The sequence below is a fragment of the Bemisia tabaci genome, chromosome 10, assembly GCF_918797505.1.
Source record: "Bemisia tabaci chromosome 10, PGI_BMITA_v3".
Lineage (NCBI taxonomy): Eukaryota > Metazoa > Arthropoda > Insecta > Hemiptera > Aleyrodidae > Bemisia > Bemisia tabaci.
This window is the reverse complement of record NC_092802.1, coordinates 211,786-233,211: the sequence shown is the minus strand read 5'-3', so window position 1 is coordinate 233,211 and position 21,426 is coordinate 211,786. Positions and strand designations below refer to the sequence as shown.

Genomic DNA, 21,426 nt, shown 5'->3' with positions numbered 1-21,426 from the left:
GAAATAAAGTATCAATTCCACTGGAAATCACGAACTTGCTGAAATTTTCACGTACCTATAACGCAGATATATACGAAAGCTGGGTAGTAGAATGTTAATTTGCATTTAGGATGGGGGAGGAGGGGCAACAGGATCGGTGGCAGACGCGTGGAGGATATGCGAACAGCGCGGGGCTACCTTTGACAAGCCATAGCTCGCGATCTAAACGTTTCCCCAAGATGCGGTTTTTTGCATCTTATAGGAAATTGAGTGTAGAATCTAAAAAACTGGTTTTTGTTTTAGTAGAGTCATTGCGCGGTGCCGAAACACGACAAAATTGAAAATTTTGTCTCCTAAAAAATCGAAAAATTGCTAAAAATTTGCATTAAATTTAACTTTTTTTCAATTTTTCTGGTATCAGCAGATAGATCTTTTTGAGATCTTTCATTTAAAAAAAAGTTCAACTCAATCCGATTTTTCGCTCAAAAGTTATAGGCAGTTGAAGGTTTTGTCTTTGACCCCCCGCCCCCCCTCTCTGGGGGGGCCTAAGTCAAAATGACCGCCATATTTGAACGTCTCGCATGCTACTGTATCACTCCTGAAAAGTTTAGGACTTGTAAACACCCTGGCAGGCCAAAGGCTAGATGGTGTGTAATCCGATTGAATTGAAGATTCACTTGCAAGATGGCACCTATTCTTGCTAAAACTGATGTGCATCGGAGCGCCAGTCGGTTCCATCCAGTGTTGCCTCTCGGAGCATAAAAACGCGGCAAAGACGACACAAAAGCACGGATTCGGCAGCGCTGGTTCCATTTAAAACAAAATTGACGGAACTCTCGACGGGGATCAGCGAAGAAATTCGAGTGGGCTGTAAAATTTTCCGCCTAAAAAGATAAGCGAGAGCGGCTCCTCGCGGGTTCGGATCGGGCGACGGGATGAGTCACAAGCGCGCGGCAACCCGAAATATCACCACGCGACCGGCGACCGATCCCGTATCTCCATTTTACGATTTTGGATTCCCCCTTAAAAGTGCTCGGATTACGGCCACCTTATTCAAAGTCTGTGAGTCTTGATTCCGGTCGAGTCTGTGAGAGGGTCAGGAAATTACAGTCGAGGTAAGTCTCAAAACTTCATTCTTCCTCGGAAGATACTTGTGACCGAGTCTGTGAAAAGGGAGCTTCACGGTTGCCACAGAATTTAGAAAATGAAATTCCCTGACAGTTCCCTGATTTCCATGACACATTTTGGGGAAATTCCCTGACGATTGAGAATGTGACGGATGGTTAAGAGGGCATAATTGAAAATATTTTTCTGACAAAATTTGTTGTTCGAAACCTCAAACCTATTCTAGAAAGCAAATGAAGGTGATCTAACAAATTTTCCCTGACATTTTCGTCATTTTCCCTGACATTTCCTGGTTTTCCCTGAATGTAGCAACCCTGGAGCTTATCTTTAAAAAATTCCCAAAAATTTTCAAAACAATTTCATGAGGTTTTTAAAAATGTCAAGGATCAAGTTCCTCCTGAGAATAAAGGAAGGGGACGCGAAATCTCTTAGAAGTCTTTGAATTACAGCCTCCGTATTGAGGAGCCTCTGTCTTGCGAGTCTTGATTTCGGTGGAATTTGTGAGAGGGTGAGAAAATTAGTTGAGGTGAATGTCGAAACTTTGCTTGGTGCTATTTCAGAACATACCTATGACCGGATCTGTGAAAAGGGAGTTCATCTTTCAAAAATTCCCGAAGATTTTCAGACAATTTTAAACATTTTAAAGAAATTTTCAAAAATGGAGATTTTGCAGGTGTCTGAGGTTGTGTAAATTTTATAATTAAGAAGAAACTACTGAGTGAGTTGAGCACGAGAATGTATTTGGCTTTTAAATTGAACAAATCTTGGAGGAAATATGAGCGAATTGCCTAATCTGGTAAAATACACGTGTTTAAACGGGAAATGTCGCCTACTCTGCCGTGCTAAGGAGAAACGCCGTATGAAACTTCAGGCGTTGCCAAATTTCCTTTGATATTACACGAATTTCCTGGTAAACATATGAATATTTCCCTTCCAATTTTTCAGATAAATTTGTTCGCAATTCCACCTAAATTTCCTGAAAATTCACAGGAAAAATATTTATAACTTTCCTCAAAAATGAACATTTTATCGAGGGAAATTTGGCAACTGTCGAATGATCATACGGCGTTTTTCCTTAGCACGGCAGTACTGACGTCTTAAGGAAGCAGATTTTCTCACTTTTAAATGCATTTTGCTACAATGCCCCATCAGGAAAAAAGTATGAAAAATACTGCGTTCGCAGCTTGTTTAGCACTCTCAGATGCAGCAATAAAATGTTGTCGAAGGAATCCTGCATTTCAAGGGGACTTGATTAGGTTCCTCCTGGGAGGAGACGAAAGAAGTGCCTAGTGCGAGGATGGCGATGGAGGGTTTGAAATGAGATGAGGGAATGCAACTCCCTAAAGGGCTGTGGGAGGACAGGATCCTGGGGCGGTTAAGTGTCGCTGTGAAAGCGGCTCTCATGTATGTACCTTTCAAAAATGCATAACGTGGAATACGGAGGAAAAATGTCGCTCAAAAATTGAGAAAGATATGGAAATGACGTATAAAATTTCCGAGGCAAGAATTCTTAGTTTGTAGGGAAACGTGCTTTCAAATCTTGCAATTATTTGAAGAAAATTTTACCCCAGAAAATAAGGTCCCTATTCTCAGATCCAGTCATACCTCGACGTGGTTGAAGAAGCAGCGACAGACCACTGGAAGGGTTAGAGTTACAGTAGGTACAGCTTGATTTCTTCCTCATCAAAATTTCACACAGTAAAATGTACACATACTAACCAGGTCCGAAATCAACTGATGGTCAAGAAATTAGTTTGTTCAGATTTATTTATGATAAGGCCGTTTTAAATGGAATTGGAAGGATTTTGACCGATACCTAAGGGGAGATAAGGTAGTTAATACTTTTGGTATGTGCCACCCTTATGTAACAAGGTGGAGAAATGGTGCTGGGTCCTCACCATTTCGCGGGGAAATCAAAGCCAAGAAGTTCCAAAAATTATAATTAGAGTCAAAAATAAATCTTTTTAACTCTAATGATTGACCTTCTTAACTTTGATTTCCCCGCGAAATGGTGTGGACCCAGTGCCATTTCTCCACCTGGTTACATATAGTATTTGGGTCACTTCTTAGTGTTTTTTTCTCATTTATACCACACTTATTAACTGCCTTATCTCCTCTAAGGCTTTAGTAAAAATCCGTCCAATTTCAAGAAATTAGTATTTCATAATTTACATTATAATCAGTAAATTCACATTTCCCGCTCAAAAAAAACCCCTGAATTTCCAGTAGATTATATAAAATTGGCCTTCAAAAATAAAATTGTCATGTAACAAATTACATGCACTAATGCTGGATTCTGTAAGAATTTCCGTAACACATGAATTTTACCAGATTAAGTAACACTTCTTCAAATGAGTGTTCAATTTAGAAACCAAGGATATTCTCGTACTCAGTTCACTCAGTGGTTTCTTCTTGAACATGAGATGCACACAACTCCAGACACCTGCAAAATCTCCATTTTTTAAAACCTTCTGAAAATTTTCTGGAATAATTTCGGGAACCTTCTGACGGGCATCGATTGCAAAATATTAGGATTTTGGGGTAGGTTTGTGATGTGGGATCACGCGGAAATTAAGGAAAATTAAAGTTTTTTCACGGCTGCAAATTGGTGACGTTTTTGATTGCAGTTGATTTGCTTGCATTGTCAGTCAGCTCCTTTCCTTGGGAGGCTCAATTTGGTTCACATTGTGATTTAGGGAGATTAAAAGAAGCCCTCAAAATAGGGGCACTATAAAAAAGACAATTTTTGCTCGACTCGAAAAAATTCCGCAGTGTAATTTTGGAAATGGATTCTTGCAAGGGATTACAATGACTGCCCATTACAAAGAGTACAAAATACGGAAGAAAATATGATAGGATGATTTTGACGAATTTTAAGTTGGCGCAAAGCTACCTACATATTTACTAACTCGCAATCTATTTTCTTGTATACGTAAGTGTAGGCCGCTTATACGGCGCGCTAGGGCGCTCTGCGACGCCTACCCGCCACAAGAATCTGTCATAGTAGAGATCCTCCAGAAGCTGTCATCTCTTCATCTCTTTGTTTTCTTTCGTATTTTTCATTATTTATAGTAGTAGTAGATCATTTTGATTCCTTTCAAGGACTCATCTCCAAAGTTATACTACAGAACTTCACTCGATGTTTGAAAAATTGAACGTATTTATGCTAAAAGGAACTATGTGCATAGGATTTGCGTGAGCCATAGTTCCTTTTAGCATAAATTCGTACAATTGTCCTTTACATGATGCTATAAGGATATCCTTGAACCTCCCACAGTCACGATATAAACCAAATGGATTCTCCTAGGGGAAGCAGCTCTGCCGTGCTAAGGAGAAACGTCGTATGAACATTCGAAAGATGTCAAATTTCCTCTCAGAAAATATTTATTTTTGAAGAAAGTTATGAATATTCTTCCTTGAAATTTTCAGGAACTTTAGGTGAAATTGCGAACGAAATAATCTGAAAAATTAGAGGAAAAATATTTTCAAATTTTCCAGGAAATTCCCGATTTACCAAAGAAAATTTGGCAACGCCAGAAGGTTCATACGTTGTTTTTCCTTAGCACGGCAGAGCAGTTGAAGGAACGACTATGAATACTACCCTAACTTTCGTCCATGAATATATTCGGCTCGAATGTAATTTAAGTGACACTTGAATACGTGTGCTTGAAATGGGGCATGGTACTCATGATCTGTGTTCTGTCGTACTTGAATCCGCGTTAGAGCAGTCTCAAAAATAGCGGGAATCGGCCGTAGACAGAGAGGCATCGAGAAATACCTGTCTCTTCCATGGCGCGTTGCTTATCAGCGAAGAGCTAACATTACATGCGTGCGCACTCTAAAAAAATTAAATTGGCGAGGATGAATGAGGCGTAAACAAACATACGGCGCCACCGTCTGATACGACGAACGATGGTGCTGACGATACGATTGTATGAGCGTTATTCGCCTCGAATTTAAGAATGAGTGTTCGTCTCAATGAGAGGGCCCTCGGCCGATGAAAAAGAATAGTGCAACTTTAAATGGGTCCCGTGCGCGTGAGTTCTTACTAAGAATTTACGCAAGAAGGAACTATGCCGGGAAAAATTGGCATAAATATTAATAAGCGAAAGAGTCTAATGCTGCTGTGCTAAGAAGGAACGCCGTAAGAACATTCGAGAGTTGCCAACTTTCCTTTGATGAAATGTTTATTTTTGAGGAAAATGGACCACTAGACAAGGTACGAATTTCAGCATTCTGATACATGTTTCTCAACCAAAATTTCACGTAGAACACGATACGCACAACGAAAATTACCAAAATCAACTCCTGACGAAGATATTTAATGATTCTTGATGCGTGAATTCAAACCACCCGCTCATGAAAACTCAACGCTCTACGTGATTCACATCGCGCGCTAAATGTTTATCATGACAGTCTCTGCGATGTAAAAATCTTCAACTTCAATCTTGACACTTTGGCTCAGCTATAGCAAATTACCAATAATTTGAACAACACATGGTGGAAAATGAACATTGCTCGATTGAGAAGCTTGCTGAAACCGTTGTAGTGCGCGATTTGACTCACGTAGAGCTTTGAGTTTCTTGTGAGCGGGCAGTTCAAATTCCTCGTAATCAGTGCGAAATAAAAACGTTAATATCTTCGTTAGAAGTTGATTTCGGTAATTTTCGTAGTGTGAATCGTGTTCTACGTGAAATTCTGGTTAAGAAACATGTAGCAGATTGCTTAAATTCGTACCTTGTCTAGTGGTCCATTGTGAATATTTTTCCTTGAAATTTTCAGGAACTTTAGATCAAAATTCTCTGAAAAATGGGAAGACAAATTCATGAGCTTACCAGGGAATTCGTGTTTTATCGAAGAAAATTGCTGAAGGTTCATCGGCGTTTTTCCTTAGCACGGCAGAATGGAGCTCCTGCATGTGTGGGGGATTTGCGATTTCAGTATTGATTCTTACGAACAATTTTGCGAGAAACAGGATGGTGCCACTGGTTTCTCTGAAAGAAACTCCAAAACTCCAAAAAATAACTCTCGAAGAAGAGGCCGTAATGGAGGGGATATCTCACGCTACCCTGATAGACCACCTCCACCTCCATATCAAATCAAACTCTCCATGAGTCCATGCAAAGATAGGGAACAAAAACGTTAGCAGGGTTGCCGGTTTTTCAGTTTTGGAGTCCCCAAAGAAAGTAGCAACACTCATCATGTATTTTATTCCCTGTTTTTGTATTAAGAATTGGACTTGATTTGTAGGTGAACTCTCGGTATAGCGTTAGGACAGACCCTCCATCACGGCATCAACTTTGAGAGCTTAAAGTTTTAAAGTTCGTGGCACCGTGAAATTTTGCGTAGGAGTCAGTACTTAAATCGCAAATTCCTTACGCATGCAAGAGCTCCAATGTAGGTTTTAAAACATTTTTTTTTAACAAAAATAAATAATAAAAACGAGAAATTGAAAATATCTCACCACTGATTATGGGTCCAAAATTATTACTTGATGGTAAAATCACTCACCTGAAACAGATTATAAAAAATAAGGGTTAATATACGACAAACTATGGAAGAAGAAAATGAATGAAAACCTTGAAACTACTGAACTTTCGACACAAGTAGTAGGGTGAGTCATCGTAATTGGTCTATCGCACATGAGAGGAACAATAATCATGAGTACATTTTGAAGTGCGAAATGTTCCACTCAAAAATATAGTCGAATAATTGGACGTATATCTATCAAACGGAACTAAGCGCCATAGGGGGAGGACGGAAGAGGGGGGGCTTGGGTTGGCGGATGTTGCGGAACGCGATGCTAGTTCCGTCCCATACTTAATGCTTTACCATGGCCCTATCAGTTCCGTTCGACAGAGCGCGCTATCCGGGATTCTAAAATCCTGAAATAAGGAACTCGATTTGGCGCTTAGTTCCGTTTAACAAAAAAACGTCCAATTAGGGATATTGTTGAGAAAGAGATTGCATCAGAACAGAAGAAATCGATGCATCAACCTCTTTGGAGCTGCAATCGTCATAGAAGTTGCTGAAGGAATGAAAAACTTACATCCATGTGCGATCAGTCTGGCCGGCATGTTCGTTGCCTGTTGAGCAAAACTGAAAGCGAACATCAGTTGGACGTAATTATGCTAAAAGGAACTGTGTGCATTGGGTTCATGTCTAACATAGTTCATTTTGACATAAATACGTCCAGTTGGACGACGACTAACATTCGGTTGACAAAATCAATCGGAGTTAATGCCCTGTAAAAATTGTCCATGGAATTCCATGGTGTTTACCACGGAAAATTTCCCCACGTGAAATTGGTCACAGAAAATTTTTCAATGGAAAACTTTACCATGGAAACACCACGAAGAGCATCACGGAAAATGTCACCATGGAAAATTGTATCACGGAAAATTTCCACCGTGGAAACCTTCCACAGCACTCAGAGTGTCTCATGCAGGTTTCCAATATCAATATACCATGGTGTTGTTTCTCTAAGTAATCATAAAACTGTTCTACTCAAAGTTGCTAGTTTTCTTAATACTTATGGTGCTAAGCTGGTGCATGTTTTTTAATAGATGCGTGCTTCCCAGCGAAATTGAAGGCCAACTACAATACCTATAGCCCTGACTTTAGTATGAATTTTAATTTTATCGCCTTAATTTTGGCACACCTACATTTTGGGGCAGTTTTTATCAAAATTTCGATTCTGTCTGTTCCAACTTTCTGAAGGTCTCTCTGCTTATGGAAACTTTCGAAATATAAGAAGAATCAATTCGAACACCTCCGGTGGTTCTTTGCGTTGTTTCCCTAAGTACGGCTTCTACGTCACACTGGGAAAAATGTCGCTTGGACCTAGAGTCCAGACTCTTGAAACCACTGACAAGAAAAAATACTCTTGATTCAATTGGACTTTTTGCTTGAATCAAAAGGAAATCCGCCTAAATCAAGAGGCTCGGCTCTTCGATCCAAGGAAAAATCGAATTGAATCGAGAGTATTTTTTCTTCTTAATGTTATTAAGAGTCTGGTCTCTAGATCCAAGCGACTTTTTTTCCAGTGATCGAAATAATCGAGCACATCGTGGCTAAGTACACCTAGTCTAAAGTCAGTCGGTTCCACTTATTCCTCGTTGTTAACATTTTTTTAAGTGGATCAGCGCGGTTAGAGTGTATCAGGTATACTAATAGCTGTTGAGATTATTATTACAAAACGAGCGGCTGTCATTTTTCAGATGCTGCGAGGAGTTTTCTCATTGGTGCTGCTGGTGGCTTGCTTCCCAGAGGACTCGACAGCAGGCAGTGATTATGGCAGCTCTGTCCCTGGATTCAACTTCGCGCGGACTTACTTCCCCAGGGTAGCTCTGAGCGCTAACAGCGGACAGTTTCAGAGCTACCAAGGTCTGCGGAACACTACTGCTTGGCGGCCGAAATTCGGCAAAGGTTAGTTACCCAACCAGGCAGGATTCATCAAAAATAAATTCACTTGTGTTTTCACAAAATGTTCAGCCAGAATGATTTTATCTATTTTCCTTTACGCAATTCTTCGGCCAGTTCCGAATAAACTAAGAGGGGTAATTCCTTTCATGCGTTTGTTCAGTAATTTGTAATTGTTGCATTTTTGAAAACTAGAGAGTGCACATAGCTCACTGGAATTTTCTTAGATTTTTTTGAACAACAATAAGCCACGAAATACGAGTTCAAAGTTCGTATTTTGAGCTCCCATCTAAATGCGCGTCGCTCTGGTTATCCAAGATGGCGTCCATACTATCCGTCCGGCGATGACCACACTTTTGACCTCGCGTGCCGACGAGGTACCTCTGCCATGGACCAAGAGAATGATTAATTCTGAATTACCAGGCTTCTGGCAATCCTATATAATAAATTATTCTCTTGGTCAAAAGTGAGGGCCATCGTCGGACGGATAGAATGGACGCCATTTTTGATACCCCAAGCGACGCGCGATTAAATGGGAGCTCGAAATACGGAGCTTGGAACTCGTACTTCGTGGGAGAAAATGAAGTATGACAGGAGGTCGCAACGTCGCAAACGGAGATACCTGCTTTCACACTTTGGCCATGGACATCTCATAGTGGTTAACTCCTTGACATGTCTAGAGGGTCAATAAGACCGAAGTTCGTCCCTTTGGCGAAGCTACTGCGGCCTTTTCAGGGCGCGACGTTCCCGCCCGGGGGGGGGGGGGGAGGGGCTACCTACTAAGATATCTCGAAGACGTGAAGAAACTTCTAACTTTCAGTTGTGTAAGTGTTTGAGAAATTGGGCTTGTTTCAGAGTCCGTATCGATTTCTCAGACGACGACCCTTCCGAGCACGTATGTGGTGTACCAGGACGCGTTGGGAAGCGCGGGCCTCCTGCGGAAGAATGGGCCGGTCACGGCCGGACTCAGCTCCAGCACCTACAAGCTCATCCTCACCGCCAACGGCAATTCCAGCAACAACAGCTCCGGCAACAGCACCTCCTGCCAGCTCGATCTCCAGGTATGAACCCATGGTGTCCAGAATTTTTCATAAGGCTCATTTCCTGATTTCCCCCTGATTTTTAGGACCTCGTTCCCTGACGAGAAACCGAAGTTGTCTCCCACTTCCCCGGGCTTTTCTAGGGGAAAAGAATATAATTCTCCAGAGTTTCATGTATGAATATCGATAATAATTAATACTTCAGCCATTTCTTTGGTGCACTTTCGAAATTTTACTTCCGATAGAGTTCCTGATGTTTATATTATCTGGTCAATGAAGGCTCCTCCATTCTTTTGATGATTTGAAGCTTCAAATGTGTCATTCAAGAAGTCAATAATAGCGGTCGGTCAGATTAGACCGCCATTGAAAACGAAATGATCCCTATACCCCTGGTAAAAAATGGCGGTAGAATGTGTGCTCCAAAATACTATAGACCTAAAGCCGGCTGTAAGATTTCCAATAGCTTCTGTAGCCGGCTGTACAATTTCTTGTAGCCTTTTATAGCCGATGGCGATTAAGCAATAGCCAGACGATAAAGTTTATGCTAAACGTTACTAAATACGGATACTAGGACTTAGTTAGTTTTTGTACTACCGCTCTCTTTTTGTGCCGTAGTATCTTGATTTATTTTGCGAGGAAAGCTCCGTACTTTTGAAGGATGCCTGTCATTCTTAATATGTTGGAGCGCCTTCAATTTCTTATGATACTGTGCAATACCTCGGGTGTGAAATAGTTGCTTCAGACGCCGCGGCACGCTGCGGCGCGGCGGCGGGCAGAGAGCGCGAAACGCGCATTAGCGCCTACAAACCTAACAGGGATACTTCACGCATTGCGCAATGCGTGAAGTATCCCTGTTAGGTTTGTAGGCGCCAGTGCGTCGCCGCGCAATGCGTGAAGTATCCCTGTTAGGTTTGTAGGCACCAGTGCGTCGCCGCGCAATGCGTGAAGTATCCCTGTTAGGTTTGTAGGCGCCAGTGCGTCGCCGCTCCGCTTTGTGTTAGGCTCTAATATTTAATCTCGCGAAGTCAGCGTTTTTCAATTCATGATTTTGAAATGTTTGCACACTCTGTATGGACCATCTCATTTTAATTGATGAAAAAAAAAATATGTTTTAAAGGAAAATATAATGTGTGTTTTGTAAATATTAAGGTAGTTCCGTATCAAACTTAATGATTTCCAAAGCACACGAATTTCTACACAATTTCTTATAGCTTTTTATGGCCAATGGCGGTAAAGTGTAAAGCCCGGCGATAGGAAGTATTGCCCGACTGTATACTTTTTTATAGCTTCGTACAGCCTGGCTATATGATTTGCTCCGCTTTCTACAGCCAGCTATATGATTTTCAATAGCCTTCTTTAGTCGGCTATAAGAACTCCTATGGTATTTTGAAACGCAGCTCGTATCGCTAATTTTTACCAGGGACAAGCGGTAGAGAAAAAGATTCCCGGTTCCTGGAACAGATTCCCTGATTTTCCCCTTTAATTATCATTCCCTGATGAATCCCAGTTTTTCCCGTTCAAGACACCACGCATGAAGCCGGAAATCACCGATAAGATGAGTTGATTTGACCTGCGGGTCAATTTTGAACGGTAATCGAATAACTTCAATCAATAAATTGCATTGTAAAGGAAGGAATTCGATCAAGGTATCGGCTTGAATCGATCATTTGCATTGTTGAGGTAGGAACTTATCAATCCTGGTACGAGTATCGACCTGAATCGATGAACTGCACCGCTAAGATAGGAATTTATCGATCAAAGTATCGAACTGAATCGATAAATTGCATTGGTAAGAGAGGAATTTATCGATTAGAGTCATTCGATGACGATAGGTCTGCCCGGGGCCGGATTTAGGGGGTGGCCACATGGCGGCAAATTTTGACATTTTTTAAATGTAAGTATAAAAAAAAAACATCGGATTCAGAAAAAAAATTACAAACGAGAAAAGGCGACAAATTTTCTCATTTCCTGAGAGTAAAATTCTTACTAATTTTGTCGTATTTCGGTGTTAAAAGAGACAGCGCCTTTAATTAATCGAGTTGAGAGAAAAACCGAACACGCAATTTGGCATAAAGCGGCGCGGCGCAGAGAGCAATGATGACGAGGACTTGAGATGAGAAGGAGAAGCCCTCGGCGCGGCGGCGGTTGGCGTATAACACATATAAGCGCCTACAAGACTGCATGAATACTTCACGCATTAGGTCAAATACAATGCGGTCAGCAGTGGTCGGTGTGAAACGCATAGCGCCTACAAGACTGTAGGAATACTTCACGCATTGCGCTAAACACGGTGCGGTTGGCGCGGCAGCGGAATTTAAAATTATTAACCCACATTTATGTTTGTTCTGTCATAATTTTTTCGTTCAATACTTAAAAATGGAAGGCCTTGTCCACACGGAGATAGGTCTACGGAACTTAATTTTCGCGCAAAGTTCCGTGAACTTTTGCTAGTAAAGTTGACAGGCCTTTCGCAAAAAAAGTGTCCAACACGAGTAAACGCGTCTTATGCACTCCAATCCGGCACGTTCACTTGATGGTTCTTATTGATGTTTCAAAGCAAATAATGAGAAGGGGGCGGCAAAATACAGGCGGCCCCGCGGCCCATGGGCAGCAAGTAGGTAAATCCGGCCCGGACTCACGGACTCTGCCGTGCTAAGGAAGAGCGTCGTACGAGCATTCAGACGTGATCAGTGGCGTGGTGCGCTTTGCGATTTATTGATTGTTATGTCATTTAAACCTATGGAAAAGGATCGATAAACAGGGTGTTTGCAGCCAACACCTTAATAATCAATTCTTTACCATAGGTTTAAATGGCACAACAATCGATACATCACAATTCACGCCACGCCACTGGACGTAACGAAATTTCCGCTGCTCAAATTCAAATTTTCAGGGAAATCTGGAGATATTTTTCCTCCTATTTTTTGGGGAATTTTATCCGAACTAAAATTTAAATTATCTGAAAATCGCAAGAGAAAATATTCATTCGTCTTGTTAAAAATTAACATTTTATTGGAGGAAATTTGGCGACTCTTAAATGTCAAAACTGCGTTTTTCTCTAGCACGGCACAACCGATTTGCAATATATTGCTTCAATTAGGTCAGGAAAAGTCGAAGAAAGGGCTGGTGCTGTTTACGCGAGGAGAGAGCCATTCTTTTATGATGCAACAAAAAAAGCTGTAGCGTTGGTAAGATTGCATACATCTACATTTGAAGGCAATTTATGCGTCCGCGATTAGCAGAATGAAGTTATTTGATACCGAATGTTTTTGAGGTTTTTGATATATTTAAACGTTAAAAAATGCTTCAATGAGGTTTAATTGATGTTGAATTGTAGAGAGAAGATAAAATTCCTTTAAAGGTAAATCACAAAAAAAAAAAAAAAAAAAAAAAAAAAAAAAAAAAAAAAAAAACCGCAGGTTATAAGGCTAAATGCATCAATTAAAAGCTCCAAAATGTTCTTCGGTTGGATTAAGGTAATGATAATGTTGAAGTTCTCTAAAAAAAAAAAAAAATAAAATAAAAACCTGGTCTTATTATTAATGATAAAAGCAGCGATGGAATGGGCGCGCGAAAACGCATGAAAATGCGAAAAAGTTTTTTCCTATGCAAGATTGAAAGTTAGTGACTTACTTGCGTCTCTGTTACCTCGGACAGCAACCGCTTTGCACTATAGCTCTTTTAATTGGAACTTCAAACTTTTCTGACCGGCTGTAGTTGCCTTGAATTTAAACATTTTCTATTTTTCCAAGGCAACACGAAGGAAAAATATTGCCGATTCGTCTCAGACGTTGCAAGTATTTAGGGCATGTAATGGCTCCTCACAACACATTTGTCGCTGAGTTTAAACTCTCCTGATAGAAAACATGCTTGCGACCAGTGCCGTTCTAAACTTTCTACGAAAAAAAAAGAGTATTCAAAATTTGACAAAAAAGTTACCTCACTTAGTGTTGAGTAATCAGGGTGTCTACTAAAACAGGCTGGCCAAAATCAGTACTTATACAGTACTTTTCCCGTACATTCCCAAAAAATCCAGTACCTCCTCAACAGAAAAATTCAGTACTTTTTCAGTGCTTCCAATTGATAAAATTCGAAAAATTTCAAAACTTTGAACTTCTAGCTCAATTGCAACAAAAATGACAAAAAAAATGAAAAAAATTCCGGACCTTATTCTTGCGGAATTTCCGCACTTTTTCAGTACTTTCGGCCCGCCATTAAAAAATCAGTACTATTTCCGGACGTTTCGGAAATTTCGGACTTGAAGACACCCTGGTAATGTTGAGCGATTTTTAGAAACTCATTACTCTCCTTTTTTCAGATTGATGTGCTATGCGTGGATGTGGATCTGAATCTACGTGGTTTAGGTCTGGTGGGTGGCCTGATTCGGCTGGCCTTTGGGGCTTATAACCAGATGAGGCAAACGATCTCCGCATCTCTCCAGGACGCGCTGTCCACAATCGTCACCGAGCAGGTCACCAACGACCTGGCCAACCGCCTCGACCTGGACGCCCTTTGTCAGACCCTCGCTGCGAGCAACTCTACTTCCTATCCGCAACCACTAGTCTAGCCGCCGGACTTGCCGCTCACTCTAATATAGTGGCCATTTTTCAAAGTTGTCAGTGCTGGACTTCGCCCATTTAAATTAATTAAAGTAAGACCTTCATAGACACTGTATTTTGAAAATCTCTCACTAACAATCAACAAGGTTGCCGCAGAATTTAGAAAGTGAATTTCCCAGACATTTCCCTGATTTCCCTGACACATTCTGGTGAAATTCCCTGACAATTGAAGATGTGACGGATGGTTAAGAAAACATAATGGAAAATAGTTTTCAGGAAAAAGGTGTTGTTCGAAACCTCAAACCCATTCTAGAAAGCAAATCAAGGTGATTTAACACATTTTCCCTGACATTTTCGTCATTTTCTCTGACATTTCCCGGTTTTCCCTGACTTCTTAAAATTCCCCGACATTTCCCGGTTTTCCCTAACTGTGGCAGCCCTGAATACAACCGGGTGAGGCTTAAAACCTCTATGGCATGAATCAATTTTGGATCTCAGATTCTGGGGGACGATAATCTATTTTGTAGCTACTTGCATACAAATCAGAGTACTCATTTTTTTTTTCAAAATTTTGAATTTTTGGGAATCAGATTTCAAAAAAAGAAAAACTAATGAAATTTGCTAAATTATGCCACAGAGGAAATATTTAATTTTCAAAAATCCGAAATATACGTTGTTGCGAATTTGTTTCGATATGTCACAGAGGGTTGAGTGGATTGTACTTCTAAGAAAGGAACCGAGAGCATTCCAACGTGGCTGAGATTGCGCAACTGTGCTCACGCTCACCTTGCAAATATAAACTAGTCATCCAAACAAAGTTTCACCTTCACTTCCAAAAAAATATTAAGTCAATACGATAATTTCCTTCGTAAATTTAATTTTTCAACAATTTCAGTAATTTTATTGCAAAGAGTGTAAGTTGCATAATTCTAGCAACATTGGAATGCTATTGGTTCTCTTTTGCGAAACGCAAGCCAAGTTAAGTTCAGCAGCCGAGGCTGGTGTTCGCCATTAGTGATGATTGGTGAGCAACTTGATGAGCAACTTGTTGAGCATAAAATTCGCCAAATAATAACTGATGAATGTCGAGGTGAGCTTTTTGCAGGGCGAGTTTTTGCAAATGGACCACTAGACAAGGTACGAATTTAAGCAATCTGATACATGTTTCTTAACCAGAATTTTACGTAAAATACGATTCTTACAACGAAAATTACTGAAACCAACTCCTAATAAAGATATTAACTTTTTTATTTCACATTGGTTACGAGGAATTTGAACTGCCCGCTCACAAGAAACTCAAAGCTCTACTTTAGTCAAATCGCGCACTGCAACGGTTTCAGCAAGCTTCTCAATCGAGCAATGTTCATTTCCCACCATGTGTTGTTCAAACTATTAGCAATTTGCTATAGCTGAGCCAAAGCGTCAAGATTGAGGTTGCCATATTTTTATATCGCAGAGACTTTCATGATAACGTTTAGCGCGCGATGTGAATCACGTAGAGCAATGAGTATTCATGAGCGGGTGGTTTGAATTCACGCATCAAGAATCATTAAATATCTTCGAAAGGAGTTAATTGCGATAATTTTTGTTGTGCGCCTCGTGTTCTACGTGAAATTTTAGTTGCAAAACATGTATCAGAATGCTGAAATTCGTACCTTGTCTAGTGGTCTATTAAGTAAGGTTTCTTAAACTAATTTTTCAACTATTTAGTCAGGAATCATCAATTCACCGTGAGGCGCATTAGAGCGTTGAATTCCAAAATTAACTGTTGGCATTGGAAGAAAGATAGCAAAGTGGAGTCTCATAAAATATAGTGTCTCTGAGGACGATACATTTTTGAAGATGGAGGGAAATAGTGAAAAAACAGTGTTGCCAACCTGCAAAAACCAACCAATGGCGTGGCAAGCAAGATCGATTAGTATCGATATTTCCCCATTTGAAGCTATGGTAAAGAATCGATTATTAAGGTGTTCGTTGCGAACACCCTCTGTATCGATATTTCTCTATGGGTTTAAATGGAAGATCAATCGATATATCGCAAAACATGTCACGCCACTAGAACCAACTCTACTAAAATTTACCACGGTGAGTGAAACGTAGGTATGTTCCTCCAAAACTGACTGGATGGATTTAAACAAGATCACCCTAACTGCATCAAACGCTGCCTGGTATTTTCTTTGATTTTATCTTTTGAACGGAGCCTTAGCAAAGTTCTGCCTTGAAACTTTGAGATAGAAATTCTTTGCAATCTAGGTGAAATTCGCGATAAATATCAAAGAATTTTGCTTTAAGGCTACGGTAGAAAAAAAAAAGTATGAAGAGAAATGCGGCAACATAAAATGCTGTCAGACTAATTATGGGTAAAGTGGTTCGATGCATATTATACTTGCGTTTCAATTACTTCGATCGATACTTGTCTACCACTGAATAGCTCTGGAAAGGGCTGGTTTTTAGGGCTCAAGTTCCTGTATTTTAAATGTTATCAGGACGTTTTATGTATAAACATTTGACCTAGAGCACGTTTGGCCGACAACGTACGCCCTACATACCTCTGACCTACACGACTTCTGCCAAAAAGTGTAGGTCAAATGGTCTTATAGGTAAAACGTCGTGCAATCCCTTGAATAGTTATGTAAGGTCTTAGTGCTATAATTTTAAGTTTACCAAATTGTATAAATCTGTTATAGGCATATTTTGATTAAATGTTTGATTTCATTGTTTTTTTAATCCCGAGTTCAACTGTTTCCTCAGCCTCTAGCACCCAAGCTTACGGCAAGATTGCCGCAAACTCATTTTCCCGCAGTTTTTGCGAGACTGAAGCAAGTTTGCAGCAAAATTGTGGAAGAACATTCGCAGCTGTCTGGAATTCGATGACTTTCATTTATAAGTAGAAACCACTAAGTAAGATAAGCGCAAGTATATCCTGGGTTTCTGAACTGAACGATTACTGAAGAAATCATGACAGAATGATTAAATCTGCTAAAATACTCGATTAAATATACTAAAATACTCGATTGGATCTGCTATAATGCCCGCTCGAAATGGCCATTGTGCGTAAAGAGTAAAAAGAAAGTAAGTCATCTAACTATATAATCGGGTTTCAAAAAAGTTTTCGAAAAAATTTAATTTAAACAAAAAATTACTAAAATACTTTTGTTTCAACGGTAAATGCCGCCCTTCAATAAGGCGGTACATTTTCACAGTTGGACGTATTTATGCTAAAAGGAACTATGTGCATAGGGTTTGCATGTAACATAGTGCCGTTTTGCATAAATATGTCCACGTTTAAATCCACTTTCTTCCGCTTTCCCGAAGTAGAACAAATGGAGAATTTGCACGCAAAATTTTTATTGCTTTATCTGAAAGTGCCTGAGGAGCTGACTTTGCAGTATTTTTTATAATTTTTTTCTGCAATGGGTAATCGTACAAAAATATTTAAAAGTGGAAAAATGCACCGCCTATAGTGACGTCATTTGACGGCATTTCCCATTTAAATACATGTATTTTAGCAGATTAGATCATTTTGTCATATCTCCTCCAATAATTGTTCAATTTATGAACCAATGGTATCCTCGTGTTCCGCTCACTTGGTAGCGTCCACTTAAACACGGAATCCATCGAATTTCAGATACCTACAAATTCTCCATTGTAAATAATACTGCGAGCTTAGCTCATAAAGCACTTTGTTAAGGAATAATAATATTTTCTCGTGCAAATTCTTCATTCCGGAAACACGTACTTCAGCAGTGGGATCCCAAAAATTCTACCTATTTATTATCCGGGTGTTTGCGACAAAAAATAGTAACGTCACAAACCAAGAGAGAGTGCTTTTGCGATTTACATTGTCGTCATGTAACTGTGAAACACTCTCACTTAACACAACAAGAATTCGCTCAACGCATTAATTTTGCAAAATACTTGCAATATTCTGCCGTGATAAAGGCAGAACGGCCAGAACGCCGTATGAACATTTGAGAGTTGCCAAATTTGCTTCGATAAAATGTTTATTTTTGAGGAAAGTTATGAATATTTTTCCTTTCAATTTTCAGAATCTTTAGGTGAAATTGTGAGTAAAATTACCTGAAAAATTGGGAGGAAAATTTTAATAAGTTTGCCAGGAAATTCGCGTTTTATCAAAGGAAGTTGGGCAACGCCTGAAGGTTCATACAGCGTTTTTCCTTAGCACGGCAAAATTGTCGTGAATTGATTGATCTTCAAGCCAAAGCTTACGACTAAATAATACATACGGCGGAAGTGGGTGGAATGTAAGTCAATAAAATCTGAAGTAGTGCCATTGACCGTGCCAAGAAGTTTAATGACGTTTGAAAGAACTTCACGTTCCACTCGAGAAAGAAGGAAAGACAGCACAGAAATATTGAATGAGAGAGTAATTTTTTGGTGGCAAATTTTGGGGCTGTTTCATAAGAAAGACATTTTGGCTGACTTTTGAACCCCTCCTTTTGCAGAAGGCTGTCCAGGAGTTATAAATACACTCATTCTAATGAAAAATTGGTTGCTCTTTAAACGAGGTTATACTATTCCCCATAGATTAAAATAATTTTAGTTGGAAACTTCATATACAATAAATTAAAAATTCAGATAATTTGGAATTGCATCAGTAACTCCAATGTTATGCAATTTTTGGAATGAATGCTAACGGATCAGTAAAATGATATTTTCAATTATTTATAGATCATTCATTACTCATTCAACGAGAAGTACCGAGGTCTATTTTTTGAAATACCAATGAAAACTCAGGAGCTCCTCGTGAAAAAACGATCTTTTCGGACTGCGTAATTCTATTTCCTCATTCCTGTAAAGCACCGCTTAGAAAGCTTCTCTCATTCCTCCCCTTGTCAATTACGAAAGACTGGCTCCCCAATTTTTTCAAAAAATAACGGAGAAAGGCTAGTAAATAACTGGAAATTGCTTTTATGTTATTTTTTTTTTGTTTCAAGTTGGCTGGGTTCATCAGGTGGATACGTTCATTTGTTTGGCTTACTTTTTATTCTTCGGTCCTGATTTTTTGTGTTTATAAGATGACTATATGATCTTATAAATACAAAACGACACAAACACAAATGACTATTGTCATCTTATAAACACAAAAAATCAGGACCGAAGAATAAAAAAAAGTAAGCCAAACAAATAATTTTTTTTTTTCATTAACCGGGAGTTTTGCGTAAGATTGGACTTCACTGAGGAAAAATATGGTAGATATAACTATGCTCTGCTACAGTATGGTAATAAACATCAGACCCTATGGTAGTATTTACCAAATTATGGTAAGTATAATCAGAGTTCTAGTAAATACTACTGAAATTGTGGTTATTTTCAGGAAATAGTATCGCTGAGTAAAAAATCAAGTATACTTGCAGTAGATGTTACCATATTTTTTTTCAGTGTTGACCTCTCCTTGTGAGATCTCGTAAGCTCAGACACCCTCCATACTTACAGGATTCACGTAATAAAGAATCTTTGTGGGGGGGGGTGGGGGGTGGGGTGGTGGTCACAAGTAAAATATGCCGAACAATGTTTTCGTGTACACTCACTTGCGGTAAAATTAATCATGGGGACAAGTTTATCGGAGCCTAGAGCTCATTCTCGGCCGGCGAATTTCTACCTTTGGATTGCAAACGTTCTCCTTATCGTAAGGAAATTTTAGAAACTTTCTACCTAGGGATAGACATTCATTTCGGGGAACGGTGTTGATGTTCTGTCAAGGCTCTTGACCGCTTCTGGCAAGATTTTGGAAAAATAAATTTTGGAGAAATTTCCTCACGGTAAGGAGAAAGTTTCTACTCATGGGTAGAAACTTCTTACCGATCGGTAGACAGTTTCCGGCCGGCCCAAGAGTAGAGACTTTCTACTCATGGGCCGGCCGAGGATGGAGCTCTACGCGCCAAAACGTGTCCCCATAATTAATTATACCGCAAGTGAGAACAAGAAAAAAATGTTCATCATTTCTGTAATATTTGAACGATCTCTTGAGTATTTATTACGTGTGTTTTCAGCGGAGGGTTCATGAGAGTTTTACAAAAGTAAAATAAAGACTTTGCACAGAGTTTAATTAATAAAATCGAAGACTGCCACAGAATTTAGAAAATGAGATTCCCTGGCATTCCCCTGATTTCTCTGTCACATTTTGGTGAAATTCCCTGCCTATTGAAGATATGCCAGATGCTTCATGATACATGATTTGAAATAGTTTTCGGGCACCATTTGTTGTTCGAAACGTAAAACTCGTTCTAGAAAGAAAATAAAGGTGACTTGACAATTTTTCCCTGACATTTTCGTACTTTTCCCAGACTTTTTAAAATTCCCTGGCATTTTCCGGTTTTTCCTGACTGTGGCAACCCTGCAAACTCCAACAGTGTTTCAAGGATATTTGCAAAAAATAAAATCTGATACTTTTTACGATATGCATTAATTTTATAAACCTTAAAAATTCCCTCAGACTAAACCCTCTTCTTATTTAATGCTCTCCACACATACTCTGACACTATAGGTGAAAGATCCGGCAATCGCTTGAAAAAAAAAATACCAACGACTGATAAGGGCTTCCTTTTGAATAGAAAAATCCATGCTGTCTGAAGCGGCTATCTAAAGTTTATATTTAGAGCAGCTATTCTTGGAATTCACGGTAATTTTCACATACATCAGCGAGAAGGTTTAAATCTAATCACTTTTGATGAGTGTTAAGTGTTGGCAGACGCTTTCTTTTCCTTCTCGCTTTTCAATGGGGCTGTGGACAGGAAACGGATTGATGCACTGAACAAAATTGAAGGCTTCCTTTTAAAACAATTAACCCAGAAAAAAATGGCGAGTCATAAAATAAATCCGTGGATAATACTTTTGCAAATTTTACAGTACGCCCATCGTGTTTTCCATAGCTTAAAAGTTGAGCTCCGAACATGCTGTGGTGCAGTTTACGATATTTGGAAACAGCGGAAAACTTCACGGACTACCTCAATTTATCCCTTGCTAGCCTTGCCTTAAAAGCAGTCGGAAAGGAAAAATGTTCCCGAGAAAAAAGTTAACCACAAAAAGTATAAGCGTCAGTTGAAAAAGACTGATTCGGACGTACGACACAGATTACTATTAAGTGTTGAATAAGCGGGGTGCCTGCTGGCTTTTCTCTCCCTCTTCCTGCCTTTTTCATGAAATTAAACCAGTGGCGTGGCGTGTTTTGCGATAAATCGATTGATCTGCCATTTAAACCTATGGAAAAGAATCGATAGACAGGGTGTTCGTAACGAACACCTGAATAAACGAATCTTTACTATAGCTTCAAATGGGGA

The 21,426-nt window shown here is 39.6% G+C and overlaps 2 protein-coding genes across 7 annotated transcripts in view; one reads left to right on the top strand and one right to left on the bottom strand.

The window, feature by feature from the left end:
* Positions 1–21,426, bottom strand: part of LOC109038298 (cytosolic carboxypeptidase 1) — a gene marked incomplete at its 3' end in the record, with an annotated part of 338,352 nt that overhangs the window by 213,106 nt on the left and 103,820 nt on the right.
* LOC109038306 (uncharacterized) lies at positions 910–16,852 on the top strand. Its single transcript, XM_019053330.2, has 4 exons — positions 910–1,094; positions 8,325–8,532; positions 9,382–9,587; positions 13,885–16,852. Exons 2-4 carry the CDS (start codon positions 8,325–8,327, stop codon positions 14,131–14,133), a joined length of 663 nt encoding a protein of 220 aa, XP_018908875.2. The 5' UTR covers positions 910–1,094; the 3' UTR covers positions 14,134–16,852.